The sequence below is a fragment of the Pelodiscus sinensis genome, chromosome 10 (assembly GCF_049634645.1).
Source record: "Pelodiscus sinensis isolate JC-2024 chromosome 10, ASM4963464v1, whole genome shotgun sequence".
Lineage (NCBI taxonomy): Eukaryota > Metazoa > Chordata > Testudines > Trionychidae > Pelodiscus > Pelodiscus sinensis.
In genome coordinates this window covers 3,761,586-3,786,917 of record NC_134720.1, presented here as the reverse complement: position 1 = coordinate 3,786,917, position 25,332 = coordinate 3,761,586, and the positions used below count along the sequence as shown (strand labels likewise).

The 25,332-nt window shown below is 50.8% G+C and overlaps 2 protein-coding genes and 1 long non-coding RNA gene across 4 annotated transcripts in view; 1 reads left to right on the top strand and 2 right to left on the bottom strand.

The window, feature by feature from the left end:
- C10H3orf70 (chromosome 10 C3orf70 homolog) overlaps window positions 1-9,857 on the bottom strand; it is a 37,691-nt gene extending 27,834 nt beyond the window's left edge. The window contains exon 1 of the mRNA XM_075937369.1: window positions 9,573-9,857. Within this exon, the coding sequence (XP_075793484.1) occupies window positions 9,573-9,747 (175 nt within the window). The 5' untranslated portion in view covers window positions 9,748-9,857. The remainder of the gene's footprint in view (window positions 1-9,572) is intronic.
- Window positions 9,858-10,509: 652 nt separating this feature from the next.
- Window positions 10,510-23,075, top strand: LOC112545890 (uncharacterized). The gene is made up of 2 exons (XR_012906178.1): window positions 10,510-13,555; window positions 22,468-23,075. It is a non-coding gene; the product is annotated as an uncharacterized LOC112545890 (long non-coding RNA).
- The window catches only part of EHHADH (enoyl-CoA hydratase and 3-hydroxyacyl CoA dehydrogenase), a 36,449-nt gene continuing 33,993 nt past the window's right edge, over window positions 22,877-25,332 (bottom strand). For both annotated transcript variants that reach the window (XM_075937357.1, XM_075937358.1), the window contains one exon: window positions 22,877-24,637. In XM_075937357.1, coding sequence (XP_075793472.1) covers window positions 23,367-24,637 — 1,271 coding nt within the window. In that variant the 3' untranslated portion in view covers window positions 22,877-23,366. The remainder of the gene's footprint in view (window positions 24,638-25,332) is intronic.

Sequence of the window (25,332 nt, the reverse complement as noted above, 5' to 3'; positions counted from 1 at the left end):
TACACCACACCGTTATAATTCATCAACTCAAAATGAGGGAGAACTTGAAAAATGGATGGTAACAGGCAGCCAATCCCAGCGATGACTGAACTTGAATATTCAGAATACAACGAGCTCTCAGCCATGCTTGTAGCAGTCTCCATCACTTCACAATGAATCAGACATTTTAGATTTTAGTGTGACAGACAGATGGCAGTTCTGGAGTCTTACATAAATCATGCATACGTAACACCTTCAAATTCTCTAGAATAAAGAACAGATTCCCTAAAATCAAGCCCTAGACTGCCACACACAGACAGACTTTTTGGGGGGGGGGGAGTACTTAATAGGTGTGCACATTAACACACTGGCATATTGGAAAAAAAATTGTGAAGTGTTGTATGTATTCCAAATTTACTTAATTATTACCAATATAAAGCTCATTGTTTCACATTATTATTAGCTAGAGGAAGAATTAAAATTAATTTGGTGAGAAAATTAATGGATAAAAGATTTTATGAAGCCAACACCAATGGGAGAAAAAAAATGGAAAGTGTTTAAAATGTATGAACACAACACAAAGGGGGGGGGGAGCATGTTTTCTGGACTACCTGCAAGCAAATACGTTAGCAGCAATTGCATAGATTAATTTATATAAACTCACAATATGCCATAGAAACAACAGTGGACTCTGGAATCCACACGTTCAGAATTACACAGTTGAAGTTTGCTTTATGTTTATCTCCAAGAAAAAAAAATACCGATCCATCTTACAAAGTCATTTGTACACTTCTGCTAAACCATAAGATTGTACTGACATAGAAAGGCCTGACACTTAGCATATGTGAATTAGCAAGGAATTAAATATAAATATTTTAAGAAATTGTCCCTTTTAGACAAATTCAACTGTTTGAGGGTGACCCATGACAGAATGACTTCTGGGATCAGCCCTAGCTACTCGTGGGAAGCTCCTGAAAGCTGTTCCCAGTGCATCCAGTAAGTCTAAGACAACGCCAGCTTTGAAACCCACCAGGGCAGGAGACTTCAGGATGCAGTGAAATCACATGATCTTGGGTTTATACTCCTCAAATGAGGCTGGTAGGGAAACAAATAGGTCACAAGTATCAAATCAGTATGTGCCAGAAGGGGGATCCTTGCACCCCGCCTGCACTGCAGGCACAATAATCCCCAACTCCACCTATCACTCATTGCACTACAAGAGTGGTGGCACAACGTCGCCTGCTGGAATTAAGGGGGAGAATTTTAAGCTCTTGCTCTTTCCAGGAGCGTGGACTCAAGAGTGTCTTCTTCAATTCAGGATATGGAAAACTGACATCTGTTACTGGATTTTCCCTTTGGCAGTCCAAATTCCCATCTGAAACATCCATAGCCCCATATACTGTTCAGGAAGAAATCTATGGCAGTCTTGATTTGGACCCACAAAAACAGTTATTTAGTCTTATGATCGCAGTTATATATGAAATGAATAATTTTTCCAGGGCTCTTAAAGACCATAAGGTCACTGACTTTGGCACAAAGGGAGACACATTCTGTGTGTCTGAGCTCCTCAAAAGCAGGAAAGCACAAGTGATGCACTGTCATGTAGAATAATGAATATTTTTTTTATCTGGTGGGAAATTTTTTGGTATACAAGTCTCTCTTTCTTAGGGACTTGTAAGAAAAGTGAGTAACAATTCCTATTCAATACTGTAACTGACCATGCAAATGATAATTAAAGCCTGCTTTTTGCCTATTCCTACAAAGCAATAGTAGGATTGTCGTAAACATACTTACAATTCTCTAAATATAACTTTGAATTTGGGTTAAGAGATCAAAATTCATTGCAGATGGTTCTTTTAAACTCATCAATGTTTCTTCTTGGTTTGATAAATTCTGCATATGTGAATCATCTTGCATATATACAGATTTAACATTTTATTCATATTGTGATTTAGAGACTAAATCTTCAAAACTGCTAACTGATGTGTTGTAGATCTAAAATGGTCTACCAATATAAAAAGTCATACAGAATAAGTAGTAGATGTTTATTAGCCATTAAGAGTTATATTTGAGAACAGAAATAAGATGTCACTATTTCATTTTTATTCCCTTTGGTAACATTAAATTACAATACTATAATTATTCAACTGAGATGAAAGGCCATTAATATGGGGAGAGAAGCAAACTCTATGCCTCTCTAGGCAGCAAGTTGTCTTTATGAACACTTCTATGGTAAACTGGTAAAACTCTCCTTTTCTATCTCTATGGATTTTAGCTAGCATTCATCACCATAGCACATGTTTCTGCAGCATTACTTCCAGATACACCAATTTAAGCTTGATTTGAAAATTAATCCAGTTTATCATGTGAATTCTTCTTTGCACAAGGTACATGATCATGGTGAATAAGTAACTACATAGGAAGATTTCTGATACTATAGGACTCTTTAATCTGGCCGACAAAGACATAAACAATTCCAATGGCTTTAAGATGAATCTAGACAAATTCAGACTAGAAATAAAATAAAATGGCCTGCAGAACTCTGTGTAAGCACGTCTCTTACACTGAGAGAAGCTGGTGCAATACAAGAGATTTGTATGTGTCAGAAATAAAATGTACAATTTTAACTGGGAGGTTAATTAGCCATTGAAACAATTAATCTAGGGACATGATGGATTCTTCCATCACTTAAAGTCTAAAAGAGATGTTCTTGCTCAGCTAGATGTTACTGGCTTGATACAAGAATTCACTGGGTGAAATTCTACAATCCATGTTTTTTTCTTTTCTTTTCCATATCAGGTTGCCTCAGGTTTCAATATGGTTCCACGTGATGGAATTTGTCTTTTCAGTTTGCATTTGTAAAAAGTTAGGAATTTACAGACAAAAATTACTAGGTTAAGGTTGCAAAATCAAGCACTCAAAGAGAGGAAATAGAATTAAGGTTGCCTGTCCTACCTCAATTTGTCCCATCTCTCCCCCCTCCCCCTATCCCTCCCCCACAATGTGAATATGCACTGTGAAACTCTCTGTAACAGAATGATTACCTACTACTATGCTTCAGCCAATGTCTTGGTCAATTGAAACTAGACACCTTGAAATAAACAAAAAAAACTTCTCAGGGAGTGAGAGAGTTTGGCTTCCCTCATCTCCAAAAGACTCTGAATCAGAGAGAGTTAAAAATGGGGTTCACACCTGCAGAGCGAAGTCAGGCAATAATGCTTTGTGATGAGAGAACCATGTTATTGTGAAACTGTGACATGATTGGCCACACCCAAGTCCCTTCACAATGTTCACAACCCAGAAGTACTCAAAACTCTATTTCCACATAGCAGTGCATTAAAATACCACTGAATATAAAAATTATTCCAATTCCAGAATAAAAAGAAAGCTAATGAGTAGAATTTAGGAAAAGGTGGTATACTCAAAGCAAGTGAAAATATGAATCAGTAGGCTAGGGGATAAGGAATACAGCTGAGCAAATAACTGACCTTGTGTTTTGATAACCCCCCTCCCAAAAAAAAAACCATAAGAATTGAGTAGTTCAGAAACTTAATTTTTTTCAGTTTTTGTACCAAAATGAAATTTTTGTTAAATTAAGATTGATTTGAATCAACATTTTCAAAATGAAAAGTTGAAATTTTGTTTTTTGAAGATGTACAATTTAACCTCTTGACACTATGGGGAGAAAAATACTCATTTTTTTATTTGGTTGAAACTACAGGCAGTCCCCGGGTAACGTACAAGATAGGGACTGTAGGTTTGTTCTTAAGTTGAATCTGTATGTAAGTCGGAACTGGCGTCCAGATTCAGCCGCTGCTGAAACTGGCCACCAGACTTACATACAGATTCAACTTAAGAACCCCAAGTCAGCTGCTGCTGAAACTGATCAGCAGCTGATTCCAGGAAGCCCGGGGCAGAGCAACTGTGCCTCGGGCTTCCTGTAGTCAGCGCTGGTCAGTTTCAGCAACGGCTGACTTGGGGACGCCTGGGGCAGAGCAGCTGGGGTGCTGCTGGGTTGCTCCAGTAGCACCGCTCCTCGGCGCTACTGGACCAACCCAGCTGCTCTGCCCCAGGAGTCCTGATTCAGCCACTGCTGAAACTGACCAGCAGCGGCTGAATCAGGATGCCTGGGGCAGAGCAGTTGGGGTGCTGCCGGGTTGGTCCAGTAGTGCCCAGAGCGGCGCTGCGGGACCAACCGGCAGCGCCCCAGCTGCTCTGCCCCAGGGTCCACAACAAAAGCCTGGTCTACTGGGGGGGGCACACTAGCTGCGCCCCCCCCCAGCAGACCAGGGACACAGGGCAAAGCGGCAGCAGGGGGTGCCTCGCCTCTGAAGCTTTGCTCTGGCCGGACCGCTTTGCTCCCGGTGCCCCTGGTTTGCTGGAGACAGTCCCCAGCAGACCAGGGGCACCGGGAGCAAACCCGCAGCCGCGGCGGGGTCCCCCGCTGCTGCGGGTTTGCTCCCGATGCCCCTGGTCTGCTGGAGACGGTCCCCAGCAGACCAGGGGCACCGGGAGCAGCTTTTCTTGCCCCGGAGCTCGAGGTGGCTGACCGCTGCCTGTGAGCTCTGGGGCGAGAAAGCCCCATTCATAAGTGCGGATCCGACACAAGTCGGATCTGCGTAAGTCAGGGACTGCCTGTATTAGCCAAAACTGCAAATAAGCTCTGGTCACCCTTCATGAAAAAATATTCACCTACGTCTACTGAGGAACACTCAACACACTGGTCAAAAGGCCAATTCCAGTAGCCAAAACTCACGATAGGAATATTGTGACTGTAAACAAACTTACACAAATTAGTCAAAAAATAATTCCTTGGGGACTTTAGTCAAGGGAACCTGTATACAGGCATCTTCCTGCACCATATTTGGTTATACCTAATATGAAGGATGATACTGAGTTTCCAAAATCATAAGTATGTCAGAAGGGAGATCATTATCCAGGAAACTCAAGACCATGGCTCACTCCCCCATCTAATGACAGTACCGTTGAAACAATATAAAATCTGAAAGGCCCACTTGAGACCAGAAGGAAATATGGAAAACACCAAGACAGAGAAACTTGTAATATAATGACTGAATCTTTAGAACAACAAGAGTCAGAAAAAAGTACTGCTTGTCAAAAGTGATACTTCTGGATTTCCAAAACCAAGTTTTAAATGCAAATAGTGTTTATAGAAAGACTTCCACTTTCCACTATACTTCTCAGACTAGCCACTTTTTGTCCCTCCCTTTACACAAAACCTGCAGCTTGAACACAGCTAGAGATAAAATGCTAAGTGGTTTATGCTGCAATTTATCAACCCTCATGGGCACAACCACTGTAAGAAAAAACAATCCTTCAGGCTGACAGTCTGAAACCCAGCAATGTTTTTCTAAGACAAGACAGAATCTCAGAGAAACAATTTTACAGTGATCAATAGACTGATCCCATTAGTATTTTAGAAGGAAGGAGGCTCTTTAAAAATTAATTTGCACAAAAATACAAAGCAAAAAAAAGTTGTAAGATAAAGGAAAACAAGAACAGTGAATCTTTTGGTAAAAATAAGCTGGGACATGAACACACTGTATTTTCTGTCGATGGACAACAATTTTTTGCAAGGCAGATTGAGAGTATCAAAAACAGAGGGGACTTTTCTGGCTCAAGATAAACCATCGGTGACCAAGGCAACCTGGGCTGGAGCAAAAACTGCAGTTTGCTCTGGCCTCCCCAGAATGACAAAAAGGGCTTCCAGGTCAAATGTGAGCCAGAGGCATTGCAACTAACACATGGGGTCCCAGATTGCAGAGCCACTCATGTTTGGCCCACTCATCGTGACCTCTGGCTTCATCGTAACACGTCCTGAAGGAAAGAACCCCAAGGTGGAAACAGAGTCCCTCCTCCATCAACAGATGGGCTGGAGCGCAGGGAAAGACAGTACCAGGAACACCCACTGGTCATATACAAGCCAGAGCCCCACCATCCCAGCAGGGAGGGCAGCAACCCCAAAGGCCTGGGCCCACTTTGTGCCCCCCATTCTCCTCCTCTCAAATTCTGTCATCTCCATGGTAATTTTTTGAAGGGGGGAGGGCACACTCAGTTTCAGATTTTGTGCTAGGTCCCAAAAGCCTCTGTGTGCCTCTGATGAGGACTACAATTAAGATCCATCATATTTTTGCTGCTAGGGAGGTGCCTGATGGGAGGGGTTGTGGAGAAATATGCTTGCATATGTGATGGTTATGTACAGGAATTAGATGTTTTGGAAAGGAAATTAATAGTGAGATTCATTTTATGAGAAAAAGTCAACATCTTAGAGATTCCCTAACCTGCTTTCTTAATGTGACAATAAAAAGATCTGAATTTTAAAGGGAACTTATTATTATTAACTGCTAAACTCTATTGCATATTACTGGAAATGTGTGATCCTCCTCCTCCTATGAAACTGTGGTACAATAAAACAATTGTCTTTGTAATGGAAAAGTTTTTACCCCAATACATACACAAGAGATGCACCAAAAAGAGCACGTGTATTGATACATTTGGTCTCCTTTTCTATCGTAGTCAGAGGAGGGTATGTTTGGGGTATGCTGCGTGCTCCCCAAACTTTCAGCAAAGGAGTGGCTACTCCAAACTCCCAAACTAACTCTCCCAGCTCAGTATGAGTCTGCATCAGGCTGTTTTAAGATCTAGGCCGGTGGTGGGCAACCTGCAGCCCACGGCCCGCATGCAACCCGGTGATCCACCTGCAGTTACACTGTCTACTCCCCTTCCCCGATGCCTCTTGATCACTGGGGCTCTGGAGTCCCGCACTTCCTACTCCTCCCTACCCGCACTTTCAGAGTGCCACGAATCACCTGATATGCGCTCTAACTCCACTCCTCCCTCACCCTCCCAGAGTTTGAACACTCCAAATCAGTTGATTCGTGGCACTCTGAAAGTGCTGGGAGGGGAGGGGTAGAAAGTGTGGGGCCCCAGTGTGTGAGAGGGACGTGAGGGAGGGAAGATGGGGGGGAGGTGCAGGAGGAAACTAATGGCACATGGGCTGCAGGTTGCCCACCACTGGCAATCAATCATGTGGCCCACCGAGTGGAAGGAGGGCAACTCATGCGGCCCATTCACTAGTTTTGGTTGCCCATTGCTGATCTAGGCTCTATTCTCTGACCAGAATCTTCAGTGGCTCGGCCAAAGTACCTGTCGGGAACACACAAGCATCACCCCAGGCCACCACTTGCACAGCACCACAGTGACAAGAGGACCACACACCAGCAACTGCCTTTCCACTCGTGGCCACCACCGGAGCTGAGCTGGCTGAGCCAGGCCAGGAGAGAGCACAAAGCACAACCTGCAGTAGGGCATGGCCAATATCTATCTCCAGCGCTTCCCCTGCCTGCATCAGCAGCAGGGTCAAGGCACATGACTGTGTCTCCAGCCCAGGCGAAACGCCCCAGCCTTAGTCCTTGTCCTGCTCTGACACTGCAATATCCAACCCACTACTCGGTGCCTGTGCTGGTCTCCGTCCCCAGCCCCACTCTGACCCCAGCCCTACTCCAGACCCAAGGCCTGCACCCTTCCCCAGTCAACCATCCTCCCACCCCTGAGCCAGAACCCTCCGGCAACGGCCCCCACCCTGTGACAGCTCCAACACAACCCCCTCCGAGCCAACCTCCATCGCCCACACCAGCATCACACCTCTTCCATGCCTAAGGCCCTGTATCCGCCCGGCTTCAGCTCCCCCTGGCCAAATGCGCTTGCATGACAGCCCCACGCCAGCCCCCATGGATTAACCTTCCTCTGACAGCCCGCTCCAGCCCCACCCTCACCAACACCCCCGGTGACAGCCCCGCTCGTCGCACCAGTGGCTCCTGAACAAGGCGCCCAGCAGGAAACGGTGAGAGCCCTTGAACCCCGTGTCCGACAGACACCGCTTCTATCCCTGCCGCTCACCCCGCACCTCCCCCCCAGCTCCCGTCTATCTCCCCCCACCCCCGCCTGCCTGCCGGCACCTCCCCCCCAGCTCCCGTCTATCTCCCCCCACCCCCGCCTGCCTGCCGGCACCTCCCCCCCAGCTCCCGTCTATCTCCCCCCACCCCCGCCCGCCTGCCGGCACCTCCCCCCCAGCTCCCGTCTATCTCCCCCCACCCCCGCCCGCCTGCCTGCCGGCACCTCCCCCCCAGCTCCCGTCTATCTCCCCCCACCCCCGCCCGCCTGCCTGCCTGCCGGCACCTCCCCCCCAGCTCCCGTCTATCTCCCCCCACCCCCGCCCGCCTGCCTGCCTGCCGGCACCTCCCCCCCAGCTCCCGTCTATCTCCCCCCACCCCCGCCTGCCTGCCGGCACCTCCCCCCCAGCTCCCGTCTATCTCCCCCCACCCCCGCCCGCCTGCCGGCACCTCCCCCCCAGCTCCCGTCTATCTCCCCCCACCCCCGCCCGCCTGCCTGCCGGCACCTCCCCCCCAGCTCCCGTCTATCTCCCCCCACCCCCGCCCGCCTGCCTGCCGGCACCTCCCCCCCAGCTCCCGTCTATCTCCCCCCACCCCCGCCCGCCTGCCTGCCGGCACCTCCCCCCCAGCTCCCGTCTATCTCCCCCCACCCCCGCCCGCCTGCCTGCCGGCACCTCCCCCCCAGCTCCCGTCTATCTCCCCCCACCCCCGCCCGCCTGCCTGCCTGCCGGCACCTCCCCCCCAGCTCCCATCTATCTCCCCCCACCCCCGCCTGCCTGCCGGCACCTCCCCCCCAGCTCCCATCTATCTCCCCCCACCCCCGCCCGCCTGCCTGCCGGCACCTCCCCCCCAGCTCCCGTCTATCTCCCCCCACCCCCGCCCGCCTGCCGGCACCTCCCCCCCCAGCTCCCGTCTATCTCCCCCCACCCCCGCCCGCCTGCCGGCACCTCCCCCCCCAGCTCCCGTCTATCTCCCCCCACCCCCGCCCGCCTGCCGGCACCTCCCCCCCCAGCTCCCGTCTATCTCCCCCCACCCCCGCCCGCCTGCCGGCACCTCCCCCCCAGCTCCCGTCTATCTCCCCCCACAACCGCCCGCCTGCCTGCCGGCACCTCCCCCCCAGCTCCCGTCTATCTCCCCCCACCCCCGCCCGCCTGCCTGCCGGCACCTCCCCCCCAGCTCCCGTCTATCTCCCCCCACCCCCGCCCGCCTGCCTGCCGGCACCTCCCCCCCAGCTCCCGTCTATCTCCCCCCACCCCCGCCCGCCTGCCTGCCTGCCGGCACCTCCCCCCCAGCTCCCATCTATCTCCCCCCACCCCCGCCTGCCTGCCGGCACCTCCCCCCCAGCTCCCATCTATCTCCCCCCACCCCCGCCCGCCTGCCTGCCGGCACCTCCCCCCCAGCTCCCGTCTATCTCCCCCCACCCCCGCCCGCCTGCCGGCACCTCCCCCCCAGCTCCCGTCTATCTCCCCCCACCCCCGCCCGCCTGCCGGCACCTCCCCCCCAAGCTCCCGTCTATCTCCCCCCACCCCCGCCCGCCTGCCGGCACCTCCCCCCCAGCTCCCGTCTATCTCCCCCCACAACCGCCCGCCTGCCGGCATCTGCCCCTCAGCTCCCGCCCCCCCCCCCGCCGGCATCTTCCTCTGAGCCCCGGGTCTCCCCCCCGGCCCCGCCCGCACTCACAGTGGCACCAGCCCAGGTGGCAGCACCAGTGCAGGCGGAAGCAGCGGCCGTGGCTGTGGGTGGCGCAGAGCGGGCGGCCGGCGCAGGGCTGGAAGTCGGGTCTCCCCGCGCAGCTGCGGGCCAGCGCCTGAGCCTCGTCCCGCTTCTCGCTCTTCCCGGCCGCCGCCCCGCTCATGGCGCCGCCGAGCCGGGCCGAGCCGCCAGCGGGGAGCGTCCCCGCGCCACAGGGCAGCGAGCGCCGCGGGCAGGGCCCGGCCAGCCCGCCCGGCTCCGCCCGGCCGCCAGGCGCCTCCCCCGGCTGGGCGGGGCTGCGGCGCTCGGGAGCCGGCCGGGACCCCGGGGCGGGGCGCGCCACAGCCCCCGTCAGAGCCCCCGCCCCCCTCTCTCCGGGCTCCCCACAGCCGGGCTCCCCCCGCCCCCCTTTTCCCGGGCTCCCCCCGCCCCTCTCTCCCCGGGCCCCCCACAGCCGGGCTCCCCCCTCCCCCCTTTTCCCGGGCTCCCCCCGCCCCTCTCTCCCCGGGCCCCCCACAGCCGGGCTCCCCCCTCTCCCCGGGCCCCCCACAGCCGGGCTCCCCCCGCCCCCCCTCCCCAGGGCTCCCCACAGCCGGGCTCCCCCCGCCCTCTCCCCCGGGCCCCCCACAGCCGGGCTCCCCCCTCCCCCCTTTTCCCGGGCTCCCTCCCGCCCCCGGGCTCCCCCCGCCCCCCTTTTCCCGGGCCCCCCACAGCCGGGCTCCCCCCGCCCCCCGCCCCCGGGCTCCCCCCGCCCCCCTTTTCCCGGGCTCCCCACAACCGGGCTCCCCCCGCCCCCCTTTTCCCGGGCTCCCTCCCGCCCCCGGGCTCCCCCCGCCCCCCTTTTCCCGGGCTCCCCCCCTTTTCCCGGGCCCCCCACAGCCGGGCTCCCCCCGCCCCCCGCCGCCGGGCTCCCCACAGCCGGGCCGCTCCCGTCCCTCTCCCCCCGGGCTCCCCACAGCCGGGCAGTTGCTTCCCCCCTTCTTCCTTAGCTCCTCACAACTCGACGTCCTTTCCCCCTTCTCCCCGAGTACCCCACAACTCCTCAGCCCTTGCCCCCCTTCTCTCTGGGCTCCCCAGAGCTGGGAGCCACCGTTCCCCCCAGAGCTTCCCACAGCTGGGCAGCCTCTACCTCACACCTAGCAGAGCACCCCACAGCCTCCAGCCTCTGGCACAGCTGGGGGTAGCTTCTGACTCTCCCCCAGCAGGGCAGCTCCCCCAAACATACGCACAGCTGGGCAGCCTCTGCCTTGCTCTCCCCACATCACCTGTAGGTCAGCCGCACTTGTACAGCTGAGCAGCTTCTGACTCCCCCTGCCACAGCAGCTTTGTCCCTGCTGTATACAGCTGGGAGCCCCTGGCCCCCTACCTTCCACCTAGTCATTAATGTGTGTGTGTCTGAGAGCAGGGCTCTGCAGAGTCAGGCAGTAGGTGACTCCAGGTGGCCAGGATGTGCCGTGTGTAGGGTTGTGGGATGATCCCCGACTCTCATTGTTTTGTCCCTCTGACAAGGATACTGGGTGCTGAGTTGGGGGCAATTTGCTGCTGAGTGGCCTACCCCTGCTCCCATACAGTCCTGTTCTCCCCCCCCCCCCCCACCTCCTTGTACAGCTGAGCAGCAACACTCCCACCCGCATACACCTCTGTACAGCTCTCCTGCACAGACACTGCTCCTTCTGCTCCCTAACAACCCCCTTTTCTCCTCCAGCAAATTCATAATCAGAATGATCGGCTGAGATGACAAGACCTAGCAGTGCTGGCAACAGGTACAAAATCCCAGGCAACTGAGGTCTCTGGCAGAGGAAAATTCAGTCATCCACTCAGAGCAGGTCTTTACAATGTTTGGGGTTTTATTCCCTTTTAGCCATTTGCCATTAGTAAGTCTGATTTGGTGGCAAATTATATGACACCATTTCTCCTCTCCTTATTTTGCCCTCATGTGAGAGCTTTTTTTGTTTACTTCAGAGCAAAGTGTTATTTACTATTTTATGTATTTCTGGACACTTGAGAAAATGTTGTGGACACAGGTGTAAAAAATGTCTTTCCATTTTAGTTTCTTCTCTCGTGGTAGCTGCACAGTCATTCCTCTTTGGGTTTGCATTGTGCTTTATTGTTCTCAGTTTATAGTCACTGATTCTGTACTTGGGAACAGTCGGCCTTGTTTTCCTCATCTTGCTGCAGTGTGTTGCTTCAGAGTTGTTTTTGAGGTCTATTAAAAGTCCATCTTGTTTCTCACCTGTTCTTCCCTTCCGTGATTTATGCCATGGTGTGGGGTTTTGTCTGTTGTTTTCAGTAGCTTAGTGTGGAGTGTGCTTGTTTCCTTACAGCCTGCTTCTCCATACTGTAGTGATGGTGATGCTTGAGTGTGATGTTAAGGCAGCATGTCTTCCCTTAGTTGTCATCACTGGTTGTGACACACTTTCATTTATTAAAACCCCACAGCTGATGCCATGGGCCCTTTCTTCCCCCACACCCATTCCCATGGTTCCAGAGTTGGGGTTTTAGCAACACTGCAACAAACAGTCCCTTAGGCAAGGTCCCATGAGCCTGGGTCAGATTGCACTGGCCAGCTGTGGGTATCTATTGCAGTGTAGAGATATTATGGAAAGAGCATATTCTGCTTTAGTCTGTATACTCTAATATGGAAATTGAATGTATGGTGCTGTTAATTATGAAGAGGAATTGTCCTAATTCTGCTCTACAGCCATTGCTGGATCCGTTTTGTAAACAAATTTGTTTGCAGACCAGTCATATCAGTTTTCTTCTGATAAGCACTATTAGCTGTTAAGACTTGAAGTAGCAAATAGCTTTGTATTTCAGTTTCTTCTCTCATGGTGGTTGCAGTTATTCCTCTCTGGGTCTGCAGAGATCTCAGTTTATGGTCACTGATTCTGTATTTGGGAACAGTCTGCCTGGTTTTCCTGATCTCGCTGCAGTGTGCTGCTTGAAAGTTGCATTTAGGGGTCTATTACATGTCTATCTTGTTTCTCATCTTTTTCCCCCTATTTATGGAGTGGTTTGGGGGCTTGTCTGATGTTTTCATTATTCAGTTTGGGGTGAGCTTGTCATTTCCTTATGTAAGGTTGGCAGACCCCCAAGAGTCTGTGAGCAGAACCAAACCTCTGGAGCTTAGTGCATGAACCTCTACTACATGAGCAGCTGGCTATTAGCTAAGGCTGTAGAGCAAGACTCCTCTCTGTTAAGTGGTTTCTGTGCCACTATGTGACAGTACACTGCACCCAGCAGGTGTGTGGGTTACACTTATGCCCCACTTCTCTGTACTGTAGTGATGCTGATGCTTGGGTGTGATGTTAAAGCAGCATGTCTTCCCTTAGTTGTCGTTTCTGGTGGTGATGCACTTTATAATTCTGCCATAATCTTCAACATATTTGAGCGAGTTTGCGAGTAAGCAAGCCTGTCTGTCCATCTGTCGGTTTGTTCAAGAACTCTTCTTAAATGCTAAGAGCCAGGACCACAAAATTCGGTATGCAGCAAGGTCAGGGCATGGTTGTGTAGTAGAATCTCCCCTTCCTATTTGTACGGGGACACATAAAACCATACAGAAAAGAGACAGAATCACCAGGCAGATGAAAGGGGCTGGCTGGGGGCACTCCCACCCCCCATCCAGGAGTGCCCTAACTCCACGCCTACCATTTCCCAGGCACCCTCTAGAGAGCGCCGAGGGGGCTGCAGCTCCTGCCTCCTGAACAGTCCAGGGACATTGATGGCTGTTCCCCTTCCTCAGGCAGCAAGGGGAATTTCATTCTTCACTCTGGGAAGCACAGAGGGCAGACGAACTTGAACCTTCCCCAGCTGGTGGACATCCAGCCGTCCTCTGGCTCTGCCTGCGAGAGTTGCAGTAGCCATGGACATAAGAACTGCCATGCTGAGTCAGTCCAAAAGTCCATCTAGCCCAGTATCCGGTTTGCCGACAATGGCAATGCCAGATGCCCAGGAGGAAGTGAACACAAAAGGTAATCCTCATGCAATCCCTCTCCTGTAGTCCATTTCCAGACAAGCAGAGGCTAGGGACACCATTCCTACCCATTCTGGCTAATAGTCATTGATGGACCTAACCTCCATGAATCTATCTAGCTCTTTTGTGAACACTGTTAAAGTCCTAGTCTTCACCACATCCTCTGGCAAGGAGTCCTACAGGTTGACTGTGCACTGAGTGAAGAAAAACTTCCTTTGGTTTGTTTTAAACCTGCTACCTATTAATTTCATTTGGTGACCCCCAGTTCTTATATTGTGGAGGGGTGCTTCTCACTTGGTCCCAAGCTCCTGCAGTGAGAGAGGGTTGGGGTAGTCCTTTCTCCCTGGGGCAGCCTGCACACTGAGCCCCTCATACCCAGCCCCACCTCAGAGCAGATTTAAATTAAGAAAAACAAAAATTAATTGAGTTAAGGACCCAAGCACTGCTGGGTAAATCTTCCAGTGGTAAATAATTTTGCAGCAGAGAAAGCTGATTTCATTTATCCGATTTTATTTTCAAATAGTTTAAGACCTGCTTGCCTTTCCTCATCTAATGTTTTTATAGCTAGCTTGCAGTTCTTTGTGAGATTTTTTTATCAGAGCTAATGCTGAAGTGCTACGTAATGTATTCAACAGTTCTGCTTCCAAAATAACCTTTTAATTTGGTTGGGGGGGTATTGGTTTGGTTTTTTTTTAATATTATTTCGTTCTTGTGTAAGATGACCTCTAGAGCTGTGGTCCCCAACACGGTGCCCGCGGGTGCCATGGCGCTCGCGGGGGCATTTGTCTGCGCCCGCCAAGTGCTCAGGGCTGGCCTGGCCCCGGACACGTGGCGCATGCGCGGTGCCGGAGCCAGCCCCGGGCGCGTGGCGCACGGTGAGCGCCGGCCCCGGGGGCACCGCGGATTGACCCCCCGCGGCGCATGGGGGAGGGGGGGAGAGAGCGCCGTCCCCGGGCGCGCGGCACTTGGGGGAGGGGGGGAGAGAGTGCCGGCCCCGGGAATGCGGCTTTGGGGGGGCCCCACCCGGGGGGCGAACGGCCACGCCCCCTGGTGCCCGGCAACCCCAAATGGTTGGGGACCACTGCTCTAGAGCCTCTGTCTTGTAATATGTTTCTTTAAACTCCTTTAGTTTAGTTTGGCATTGGCAATAGTACAATCTAGTCATTGGCATATTTTTGAACTATTAGTCAGAATCCTGGGTCTGAGGCCTGCTCCAGTAAAATGGACTATTGACAGAACTGATCAAATTGTTTGCTCAATTTAGCTTTTTATTCTGTTCATGGATAGTCTGCAAATATAATTTTATTAGTTGTTAAAAACCATTTGATGTTCAAAACTATTACATGTTCAAAACCACTTAACACTAATATAGTTAAGTGTACAGATTGTTCAAATTGTCCCCAGCAAATATTCAGTTGATTATTATATACCCTGACAAAAACTATATTAACTCTACCTAAAGGCTGAGAGTACAAATTAGTAATTGAAGGTCAAAAATGTTACAGGGACACTAAGTATCACAAAATGAAGCATTATAAAAGCAAGAAGGGTTTTTACATTTAAAAGAAATGCAAATATGTTTCTATTTGGAAATTGCATATTTGTGGTTCTTCCTGCACCCTCTCCAATTTTTCAACATATTTTAAAAAAATATGGACGCCAAAACTGGACACTATCAGTCTCACCAATGTCATACAAAGAGCTAAAATCATCTCCCTATTCCTATCCACTACTCTTCTCATTCTATATCCATGGACTTTCATTAGTCCTTTTTGCCACAGCCTGGCACTAAAAATTCAAATTGATTGTCCTCTCTGACCCTCTCGATCCTTCTTGGAGTCTCTGCTTTCCAAGGTGCAGTGCTCCATTCTCTAGGCACGATCAGCACTCCTTGTTCTACACATATAACTCTGCATTGGACAATTAACATGCATTTTATTTGAATGAGCCTAGCTCACCAAGGGCACGTCTACAGAGCAGGGCTAAAGCCGAAATAAACTCCACAACTTGAGCTACGTCAATTGCATAGCTTAAGTCAAAATAGCTTATTTCAGCTTTTGGTGCTGTCTGTGCAGCAAGAAATTCAAGAAAGAGCACTCTTCCGCTGACTTCCCTTACTCCTTGAAAATGAGGGTTACAGGAGTCAGAGTAAGAAGTCCTCCAGCTCGCCATTATTTTGACATTGTCGAAATAACTGCTTATAGTGTAGCTGCAGACTCTGTTGTTTGAAATAATGTCAGTTATTCTGAAATAACGCTGCTGTACAGACGTACCCCAAGTGATTCAGATTGCTCCATATGACTTCCCTGTCTTTTTAATTATTTACCAGTACATCTGCATCAATCTAGTTATTATATAAATGTTATGCTGTCTCTTCTCTCCTAGAAATAGCTATATGTAATATTTCTGCCAATACCTGTGTACCGTTCTATTTATTTAACAGGGTATTTTCCCTTTTGTAAAGACACCTTGAAACAGTGATACATAGTTGCCTATAGCATCTTGCAAGGAATTGCTCAGAATTGTATTAATCACATATTTTGATGATTTCCTGTTTGACTGCCTCTTTTATGCAGTCATCTGCAGAAGTGGGCTGTGCCCACGAAAGCTCATGATCCCATCGACATGTTTTGTTAGTCTTTAAAGTGCTACCAGACCATTAGTTGTTTTTCAAGTTTATCTTTTATGCAGAAAAGCTATTTTCTCATATGTCTTTTTCATGTGCTATATCCAGACTGTCTAAACCGGTTCAAATACTACTGGTGACTAAAACCCAGTGGCAGATGCAGCCTCCCATTTCAATGGGTGCATTCCTCCTCCGCAGCTAGCTCCTCACCCCCCTAAATGCCTGCAGCAGCACTTCCTGCCTCCACACTGCAATGGTAATCCTGGCCTGGGAAGCCCTGTGGGGGGAGCTTGCGCTCAGCGTTCTCCCCACAGCAGCAGCTCCAGCCCCTGCACTGTTGCTCTGCCTGACGCTGGGCCCAGCCTTGCGAGACAGGAGCCAGTGCTGCAGGGTTTCTGTGGATCCAGTGATGCCCATGAACTCCTACTAAAGCTGCCTTTGCTCCCACCATACCATGTGAATTGATGCCCCACAAACTCATCCTGCCCGGTTTCTGTCAGTATCTGGGAGAAAATATAAAATCATTGCAGGTGAAGATTTCAAGTGACACAAAGATCGGTGGCAAGTGGTAAATAACAGTAGGGGCGGGTCAGAGTCATCTGGGTTGCCTGGTAGCCTGGGCTCCACTAAGCAGCTGGCATTTTGAAAGACAGCTCAGAATGTTGTGCATACTTCTAGGCAGGAGACTGGTATTCTGGAGAGCAGAGACTTTGTGAAAGTGTCTTGGGGGTTATTGTGGAATACTAACCACACAGGCTACCGAGAGATTGGTGGATTCTCCGTGACTGGAGTATTTCAGGTTGGATGTCTCTGTAAGAGATACCTTTGACCAGTACAGGGCTCCATGTGGTGGGCTCAGTGCAAGAACTTTTCGTAGGTCAGATTAGACGGTCACAATGATCTTTTGGGGTCCAAATTCTCTCTTGTGCATGTGTGCAAGCGTGCCAGGGGCAGTGGAGGAACCCCCTTCCTTTTGGGGAAGCTAGTCCTTTGGTCCCACCCCTCCAGACAGAGGCCTCATCCCCTCTCCAGATTCACATGGCCTGCCCCCAATGGCTGCAGGAGCCAACATTAGTGCGCCTCAGTGTCCCCAAGCCACTGGCCAGCCCACTCCAGCCGCACGGGCCCTGGCTTGGGCACTGGCCCAGGCCACTGGTTGACCTGGGCATTGGGCCTTCAACCAGCCTGAGCTGCCCTGGCCAACTCAAACCCTGAGCTCCAGGCCAGTGGCTGGAACTGAGTCCCCACTGGCTTCAGGAAATAGGGAGAGTGAGAGTGCAGCCTTGGGGCAAAGCGTAGACAGGACCACAGCCTGGATAAAGGGAGGCTTAGCTTCCCTTGGCCTTCAACACCCCCTGTCCACGACGCACACTGAAATTGAAGGTGTGTAGATTAGAAGAAGGGGAGGGAAAATGCCAGGGTAAGGAGCACAGGAGTGAAAAGAAAATGCAGGCAGAGGTGCAGAACAGTGTGGGGGCTATCCAGTTTGTTGCACCCAGTGTAGCATGTACGATTACCTGCCCTATGAGCAGGTAACATATGGTGCAAGGAGCTCCTGGCTCTCAGAGAACATGTAGGCTGCGTCTAGACTGGCAAGTTTTTCCGCAAAAGTGGCTGCTTTTGCAGAAAAACTTGCCAGCTGTCTAAACTGGCCGCTTGAATTTGCGCAAGAACACTGACGATCTAATGTAAGATCGTCAGTGTTCTTCCGCAAATACTATGCTGCTCCCGTTCGGGAAAAAGCCCTCTTGCGCATATGTATTTGCGCAAGAGGGCCAGTGTAGACAGCTAAAAACTGTTTTGCGCAAAAAAGCCCCGATGGCAAAAATGGTGATCGGAACTTTCTTGCACAAAACCGCGTCTAGATAGGCACGGATGCTTTTCCGCAAAAAGTGCTTTTGTGCAAAAGCGTCCGTGCCAATCTAGATGCTCTTTTCCACAAATGCTTTTAACGGAAATACTTTTCCGTTAAAAGCATTTGAGGAAAATCATGCCAGTCTAGACGTAGCCGTACAGTCTTTGGAGATGAGAGCGGTTGAACTGGAGGAACTAAAGGAGACAGAGAGGTACGTAGGTGCGACTTCCTGGGACACAGTAGATGGGTGCAACATCCGGTCAGACAACCTCTGTGCTGTTGAGGAGGGTGAAAGCCTCAGGGAAGGAAAACATCCAACTGGAGTGGAGGAAGATGATCTCTTAGTTGTGACCCTCCTTCCAGATGATGTAGTCTCAGGCACTGAGGATACCTCTCTCGGGGCAGGAACACCAATTACTAGGAAGAGACAGGTGTTTGTAATGTGGGATTCGATCATTAAAAACATAGCTGGGTTTGCAATGACTGGGAGAACCGCATGGTGACTTGCTTATCTGGTGCAAGGGTTACAGATGGGTTACAGATCTCGAGATGTCTAGATAGACTTGTGTGCAGTGCTGGGGACAAGCTGGTGGCTGTGGTACATGTGGGTACCAATGACATAGGATAGGAGCAGGAGGTGGGTGTGCAGGAAGAGGTGAGAGTACTGGAGAGGGCTCAGGGCTGAGGCAGATCTTGGTGTCATTGTGGATAGTTCTCTGAAAACATCTGCTCAATGGCTACGTCTAGACTACGTCCCTTTTTCGGAAAAGGGATGTAAATTAGACGTATCGCAATTGCTAATGAAGCGGGGATTTAAATCTCCCGCGCTTCATTAGCACAAAAATGGCTGCTGCTTTTTTTCGGCATGGAGCTTTGTCGGAGAAAAGTGCCAGTCTAGACGCTGATCTTGCGGAAAATAAAGCCTTTTCCGAAAGATCCCTTATCCCTCTTGAAATAAGGGATAAAGGATCTTTCGGAAAAGGCTTTATTTTTTGAAAGATCAGCATCTAGACTGGCGCTTTTCTCCGACAAAGCTCCGTGCCAAAAAAAAAGCGGAGACACTAAGGCTATGGCTGTTCTTGAGCAAGAATCCGCAGAGCATCTACACTGCCTGCCCGCTCTTGCGCAAGGAAATTTACAGTACAGCGTGGTAAGAGAGGGTTTCTTGCGCAAGAGCTACGCTCTTTTTTAACAGGTGTAAGCCCTCTTGCACAGGAGCTCTTGCGCAAGTGGGCAGTGTGGACGCTCGGCAGGGATTTCTTGCACAAGAAAGCCCTATGGCTAAAATGACCGTTGGAGCTTTCTTGCGCAAGAGAGCGTCCACACTGCCATGGGCGCTCTTGCACAAAAGCACAGCGTGCACATGGCAGTGTGGATGTTTTCTTGCGCAAGAAGCCGCGAGTGTAGACACAGCCTTTGTGAAGTGGAGGCCTTTTGTTTTGAATGGTGCCTAGGAGCTGAACGGTTAATCGAGGCAATGCGGGGCAGGCAGGGGGCAGTGGCAGTGCACATTCCAGGCGGCGCTAAAGGCGGGGGGGGGGAGGGAGTGGTGCATTCCAGGCAGCACTGAGGGCTGGCTACTCTTGGGCCTTCCCCTTCCACACCTGGTCCTGCCCCTTCTGTTAGCACAGAGCCAGCCCCCCCAGTGTTGCCCAGGGGCCCACGGAGGCTGTCAGCACCACTGTGCATGCAATGCAGAAACTGGTAGGGTGACCAGATGGCCCATATTTAAACTCCCCTGCAGGTGCCCTGACTTTCTTTAAAATGATCAAATTGTCCCATATTTTCACCCCCCATCAGTGCTGGTGAGCCCGGCTTGCCTGATGCCTGCCCACCAGTGGTGAATGGGAGGAGCCAGTGGCTGACGATGGAGGTGGATATACAAGGCTGATGGCAGCATGAAGACGCAGTACATGTGACTCGCTTTGCCTCCTGCTGGTCCATCTGTGCAGCCCCACCCCCTGCCGTGTGTCTGCTCTCTGTCAGAAAGGCCCAGCCACCTTCCCCTTTCTGTCTCACACTGGCTGAGTGCTGTCGGGTGTGGGCAGGCGTTATCCGTTGCCTCTGCTGCCAACCCATCAGCCCATTACGTGCTTCCCCCTCTCGCTTTCCTCTCCCTGATCTAACCCTTCACACCCACCCCAGCACTGCTGCTTTGTGTCCTCCCTGGTGGATGTGTCCCACTCCCAGAGCCCTGCAGAGAACAAGCCCCTGGTTGGAGCACTGAGCTCACTACAGCCAGACCAGCAGCTCCCTCCTCTCCCCAAACGCACTTCCGGCATGGGGCACTGGCCAGGAGCTGAGCCCTTCCTGTGCCAAAGCCCCACATAACTCTGGCACTGCGGTTCAGATGGGGGGGGAGGGAAGCAATTTCCAGCCTGTTCATGACCTGAACCTCCAGGCTTCACAGCAGCTCCCCCGGGCAGGAGCTTAGCACTTTCGTCACACACGTGCACCCCCTGCCCCAGGGAGCAAGGGACTGCTCCGTCCCCTAGCCAGCCTCCTCTGCTGAGCCACCTTTCTGGCCACGAGTTGCCCTATGCCCCTAGAGTCAGGTTCCCTGGGCCCTGGTGCACAATGCAGCCTTAGGGGTTAACCCCTTCCTGCCCATGCTGTGACAGGAGGCAGCTGAGTTATGTTGGTGACTAGCAGTAGCCTGGAGGGGTTAGCTGCCTTTTGACTCTGTGTGGGCAGGAAGAGACAAGATGGGGAGAAAAGATTCCCCTGCCCCATCTCCTGTGGCTGAAAGCAGCACCTGTCCCTGTCCTGCAGAAAACTGATACTGGCCACATTCTGGTGTGAACCCTGACCAATCTGGGGAGGGCATATGACCCTGCATTCCCCCCCCCCCAGTATTGCTTTGGGAAAATGCCACAACAGGTATGTGTGTCCAAGGGACCCAGCCAGGCACAAAGGGCAGTGAGCATGGAGCAGGGAGGGCAAGTCTGTCAGCCACACCCCTCTCATATTAGGTATATGGAAGAGTGTTTGTCTCACCTCTCCCCATGTGTGAATGGGACATATGGGGGGGGGTGGGCGGGAGAAATGCCACTCTTCCCCCTATGAACTCTAAAGCCTTAGAGGCAAACAAAAAATTCAATTCCATAGTATTTTTTAATAGGGATTCAGTCACCTTGATGCTAATTTGAACATTTGTACTGCATAGTTCTGAGTGCTTGCCACTGGACACCAGTAATTTTATCAGGCGTCCCGTACCCAGCATAAGGAAATATGGTCACCCAAGCACCAGTCAACATGGGGATCAAACGGAAGATCAGCAGCACAAAAAGCAGATGTCCTCACCACTCAAAGGAATATATTATTAGCTAAATGATACAAAATCCACATAGGCGGTTACATGTGGAATCTGAAAGGCCTGCAAAACATGTCTGAGCAGCGTTCTCTACTCCACTAGAGAATGGCACCGCGTCAGCTCATCCCAGTGTACCCTAAACCATCAAACCCTTGACAAATGACTGAAATGTGGAGCACCTTCATTGTTGCATATTGCACTGTTGTTGATAGATTATATGGTTACAATGGTACAACCCCATGCTCCGCCCCCTCCTGTGTGTGCATCCAATCCCCACTGCCCCCTCCTGCACAGCTGATTGCAAGAGGGAGGTGATGATTGGTGGGGCTGCTGGGGGAGGAGCAGGCTGTCTCAGTGCAGTGGAGTAATCCAGCTGGGAGACAGAGCCGGGCAGTAGGTTTCTGCATCACCCCACTTCCCAGCTCAGGCTGTGTCTACACTACAGGGCTTTATTGGAAAAAGGTATGCAAATTGTGTTTCTGCTCCATCTACGCTGGGCCAAATTTTGAAAAAAACCCTCTTTTGGAAGAGCCCTTCTTCCTTGTGGGAGGAAGAAGTCAGGGCTTCCAAAAGCGCGCATCTGCTCTTCTGCAAAAAAAAAAAAAAGCAGAAGAGCAGATGCATTCTCTGGACACAGCGGAGTTTTTCCCGTATCCCTCCCAGAATCCTGGTATCCTAGAAAAACCCCATAGTCTAGACATAGCCTCAGTGAACAAAGGTTCAGACTCAGGCTGTGTCTAGACTGCAAAGAAAAGTCAGAAAAAGATATGCAAATTGGGAAGAGGCTTTTCCAAAATGTGGCCTGTCTACATAGGGCCACATTTTGTAAAAAACCTCCTCTTTCTGAACATCCCTTCTTCCTCATACAAAGAGGAATACAGGGATGCCAAAAGAACACATCTGCTTTTTCCAAAACGGTTCCAAAAAAGTGGACATATTCCATGGACACAGCATAGCTTTTCCGGGATTCCTTTGGTATCCCAGAAAAACTCTACAGGGTAGACATAGCCTCAGCCTTCACTAACATCTAGGGCCATTGATGTTTGGTTAGAAATGCGCTATGGCAGGTGTTAAAGGTGTTAACATGTTGGTGTTAAAAGATTTTTTTCTTTGTAGGAGAGTAGTGTTACATCTCTGAAGAAATGCTGCATTGGGGATGGAAGTTCTTTTGGGAAAAGCTTCTGCAAACAAATGAGTTTGCTTTCTGCCTAGCGTTATCTCTAACAAGAGATTCTTGGGGTACGTTTCTCCATGGGAAGCAGGTGTTTGTGTCCTGGGCTGAGTTTTCTGAAGAGGGGATTGCCTGTTTCCTATTTGTGACTGCTTCTGCTCCAAGACTGCTCAGTTGACTGTAAATAATCAAGATACGTTAAGAAACTACTCAGACTCCACATCACTGATTTCTCTACCACCACCAAACTGATCTCCAAGGATTTGACATCTGCTACCACTGGGCAAAAAAATGACAGGGGTACACACAGGATAACAGTGTAACAACACCTAGTAATGCAATGTAAGTAATGACTGAAAATGAAAATAATTTTTATTAAAAATTAATGATCCAGAAAGCAGAGTCAGATTTCAGACATGGCTTTTCCCAAGAAGAGAAGCTGTGTGTTCTGGAGCCTCCCCCTCCCCCCTCAGCTGTACTCTTCACACAAGAGCCATAGGAGTCCCTGCTCCTCCATGCCAAGTTCAAAAAACAAAAGCAAATATTTCTTTTCCTGTTCTTTTCTCTGGCTGAAGCCTCACAGCACAACTCCTATCAGCAGAGCTCTTGAGCCCATTTAGCCCCAGTCTACACTGGGGAGTTATTTCTGCTAGCCAGGGCAGAGGGAGCCAAGTGACAGCAACTACTATTGGAGGGAGTAATTATTCCACTCGGCTGAGACACCAAGACGTTATTCTTCGACCCGCAGTGCTTTGGGTTTGATTGGAGCAGACCTCACTGATTACAGCAGAGAGTGATATCTGCTGCCACTAGACAAGTGGCCGAATGTGTGCAGCAGGGACATTCACAGCTTACTGCTCCGGTGTCCTGCATGGGACATCCACTCCTTCAGGGGAGGGCTTCCTATGGACACCAGTTTCTTCAGAAATGCACTGGGCTGCACTCTAGGAATGTCAGGATGGGCCTCAGAATATTTCTGCAGTTTAGCCAGAATGTGAGGTAACCCAATGTCTGAAGCATAGAACATGGGCCCCCCTCTGTGCTTTGGCCATCCATAGCCATGGCTATAGATGACATCAATATCTTCTGGGGCACAAGCTATTCCATCGTCTAAGATCCGAAAGCCCTCGTTGATGAGGGCATATAGACAGCGCTCCAGGATCTCCTCCTGGTCTATATAGCGTGCCTGAATGTGATGGGCATCTCTATAATCACGCAGGAAATTGTGAAGCCATGGATCTGGATTAGCTATTCTAGCCCCTGGTTTCTCATACTGGTACCAGCCCATGCCAGTCTTCTGCCCATACCTTCCATTTTCACACAGAAGATCGGGCAGTGGGCTGTATCTCCTCCTGTCACGCAGACGAGCAGGAGTTCCTGGAGCCAGTCCAGGTCCCGTCAGGCCCTGCCCTTTCCGAGATCTCCAGCCCACATCAAGCCCAGCAAGATCTGACATTCGGAAGGGCCCCATATTGAAACCAAATCCCTCAAGAGCTTGATCTACTTCTTCTGGTTTACAGCCTTCTTCTAAGAGGAAAACTGCCTGTTCAATGTAAGGAGCCATCATTCTGTTCCCAACAAATCCAAAGCAATTTCCTACTACAACCCCTATTTTGCCTATAGTTTTGGCTAAACCCATGGCCGTGGCAATGGTGGTGGGCGATGTGTGACGACCGTGGATTATTTCTAACAGCTTCATTACATGGGCAGGTGAGAAGAAGTGAGTACCAACGACCTGCTGAGGGCGGCTGGTGACTGCAGCAATCTCATCGATATCCAGGGCTGAAGTGTTAGTGCACAAGAAGGCCTCTGGTTTGCAGACTGCTGACACCTTACGGAAGATCTCCTTCTTCAGTGCCATGTCCTCAAACACAGCCTCAATAACTAGATCTACATCCTGTAACACACCAAAGTCCACAGTGAACTGGACATGGGCAGGGTCACAAGCATCCGGGCTTTGGCCACTGCGCTGCATTTTCGAAGCCTCGTGTTCTAGAAGGGATGTCACAGCTCTTCTTCCTATCTCCAGGTGTTTCTGGTCCTGCTCTAGAGTTACTACGGACATCTTGGCCTTCACCAGAGAAATCACAATGCCTCGGCCCATTGTTCCCAGCCCTGGTGATAAAAACAAGAGGAAAACAAAGACTAAGTATTAGGAATTGTTAAGTACACCTCTGGAAATGGGCTCCTTTGCTACTTCCAGCACAGGAAACAGGTTTCTGAGCAAATCAAACAGAGAGTGGGAAGGTACAGATGAGAAAAAGTAAATGGAAAATTGGAGGAAAGCAACATTTTAATTTGGTCTTTGAGTGCATGTCAAGGGTTAATAGGAGCATCTGCTTGAAAGGTGAAGCTGTAAAGATTGGCTAATGCCTGTTCAAGGTGTAGAACCATGCTGGGGTGGTCTCCAGAGCACATGTACCCCAGTGTAATTTAAGCCTGTTCCCCCACTCATACATCGTATTATGGCAGGCAGTTGGAGCAGGGCAGCAGACATAAGGAAACCTGGATTCTCTTTGCACCTTGGCAACAGACTTCCAGTGGGACCCTTTGCAAGGCACATCTGAGTGCCTCAGCTCCCCAGCTGTACGTTAGGGCTATCAACCCCTGGCTAGTTTTGGAAATGCTTGCAGAAACCTGTCAGGTAAGAAAAAGGAAACAAACAAGAGTTTAACCCTAATGAAGTGCAGAACCTGATCTTTTCCATTTTAAAAGGGGGCTGCTCCAGCCCAGCTGGTTTGAATGGTCCCCTCACCCGCGGTGGCTAGACTGGAGCAGCCCCCTGCCACAAGCAGGGAGTGCTTCCAACC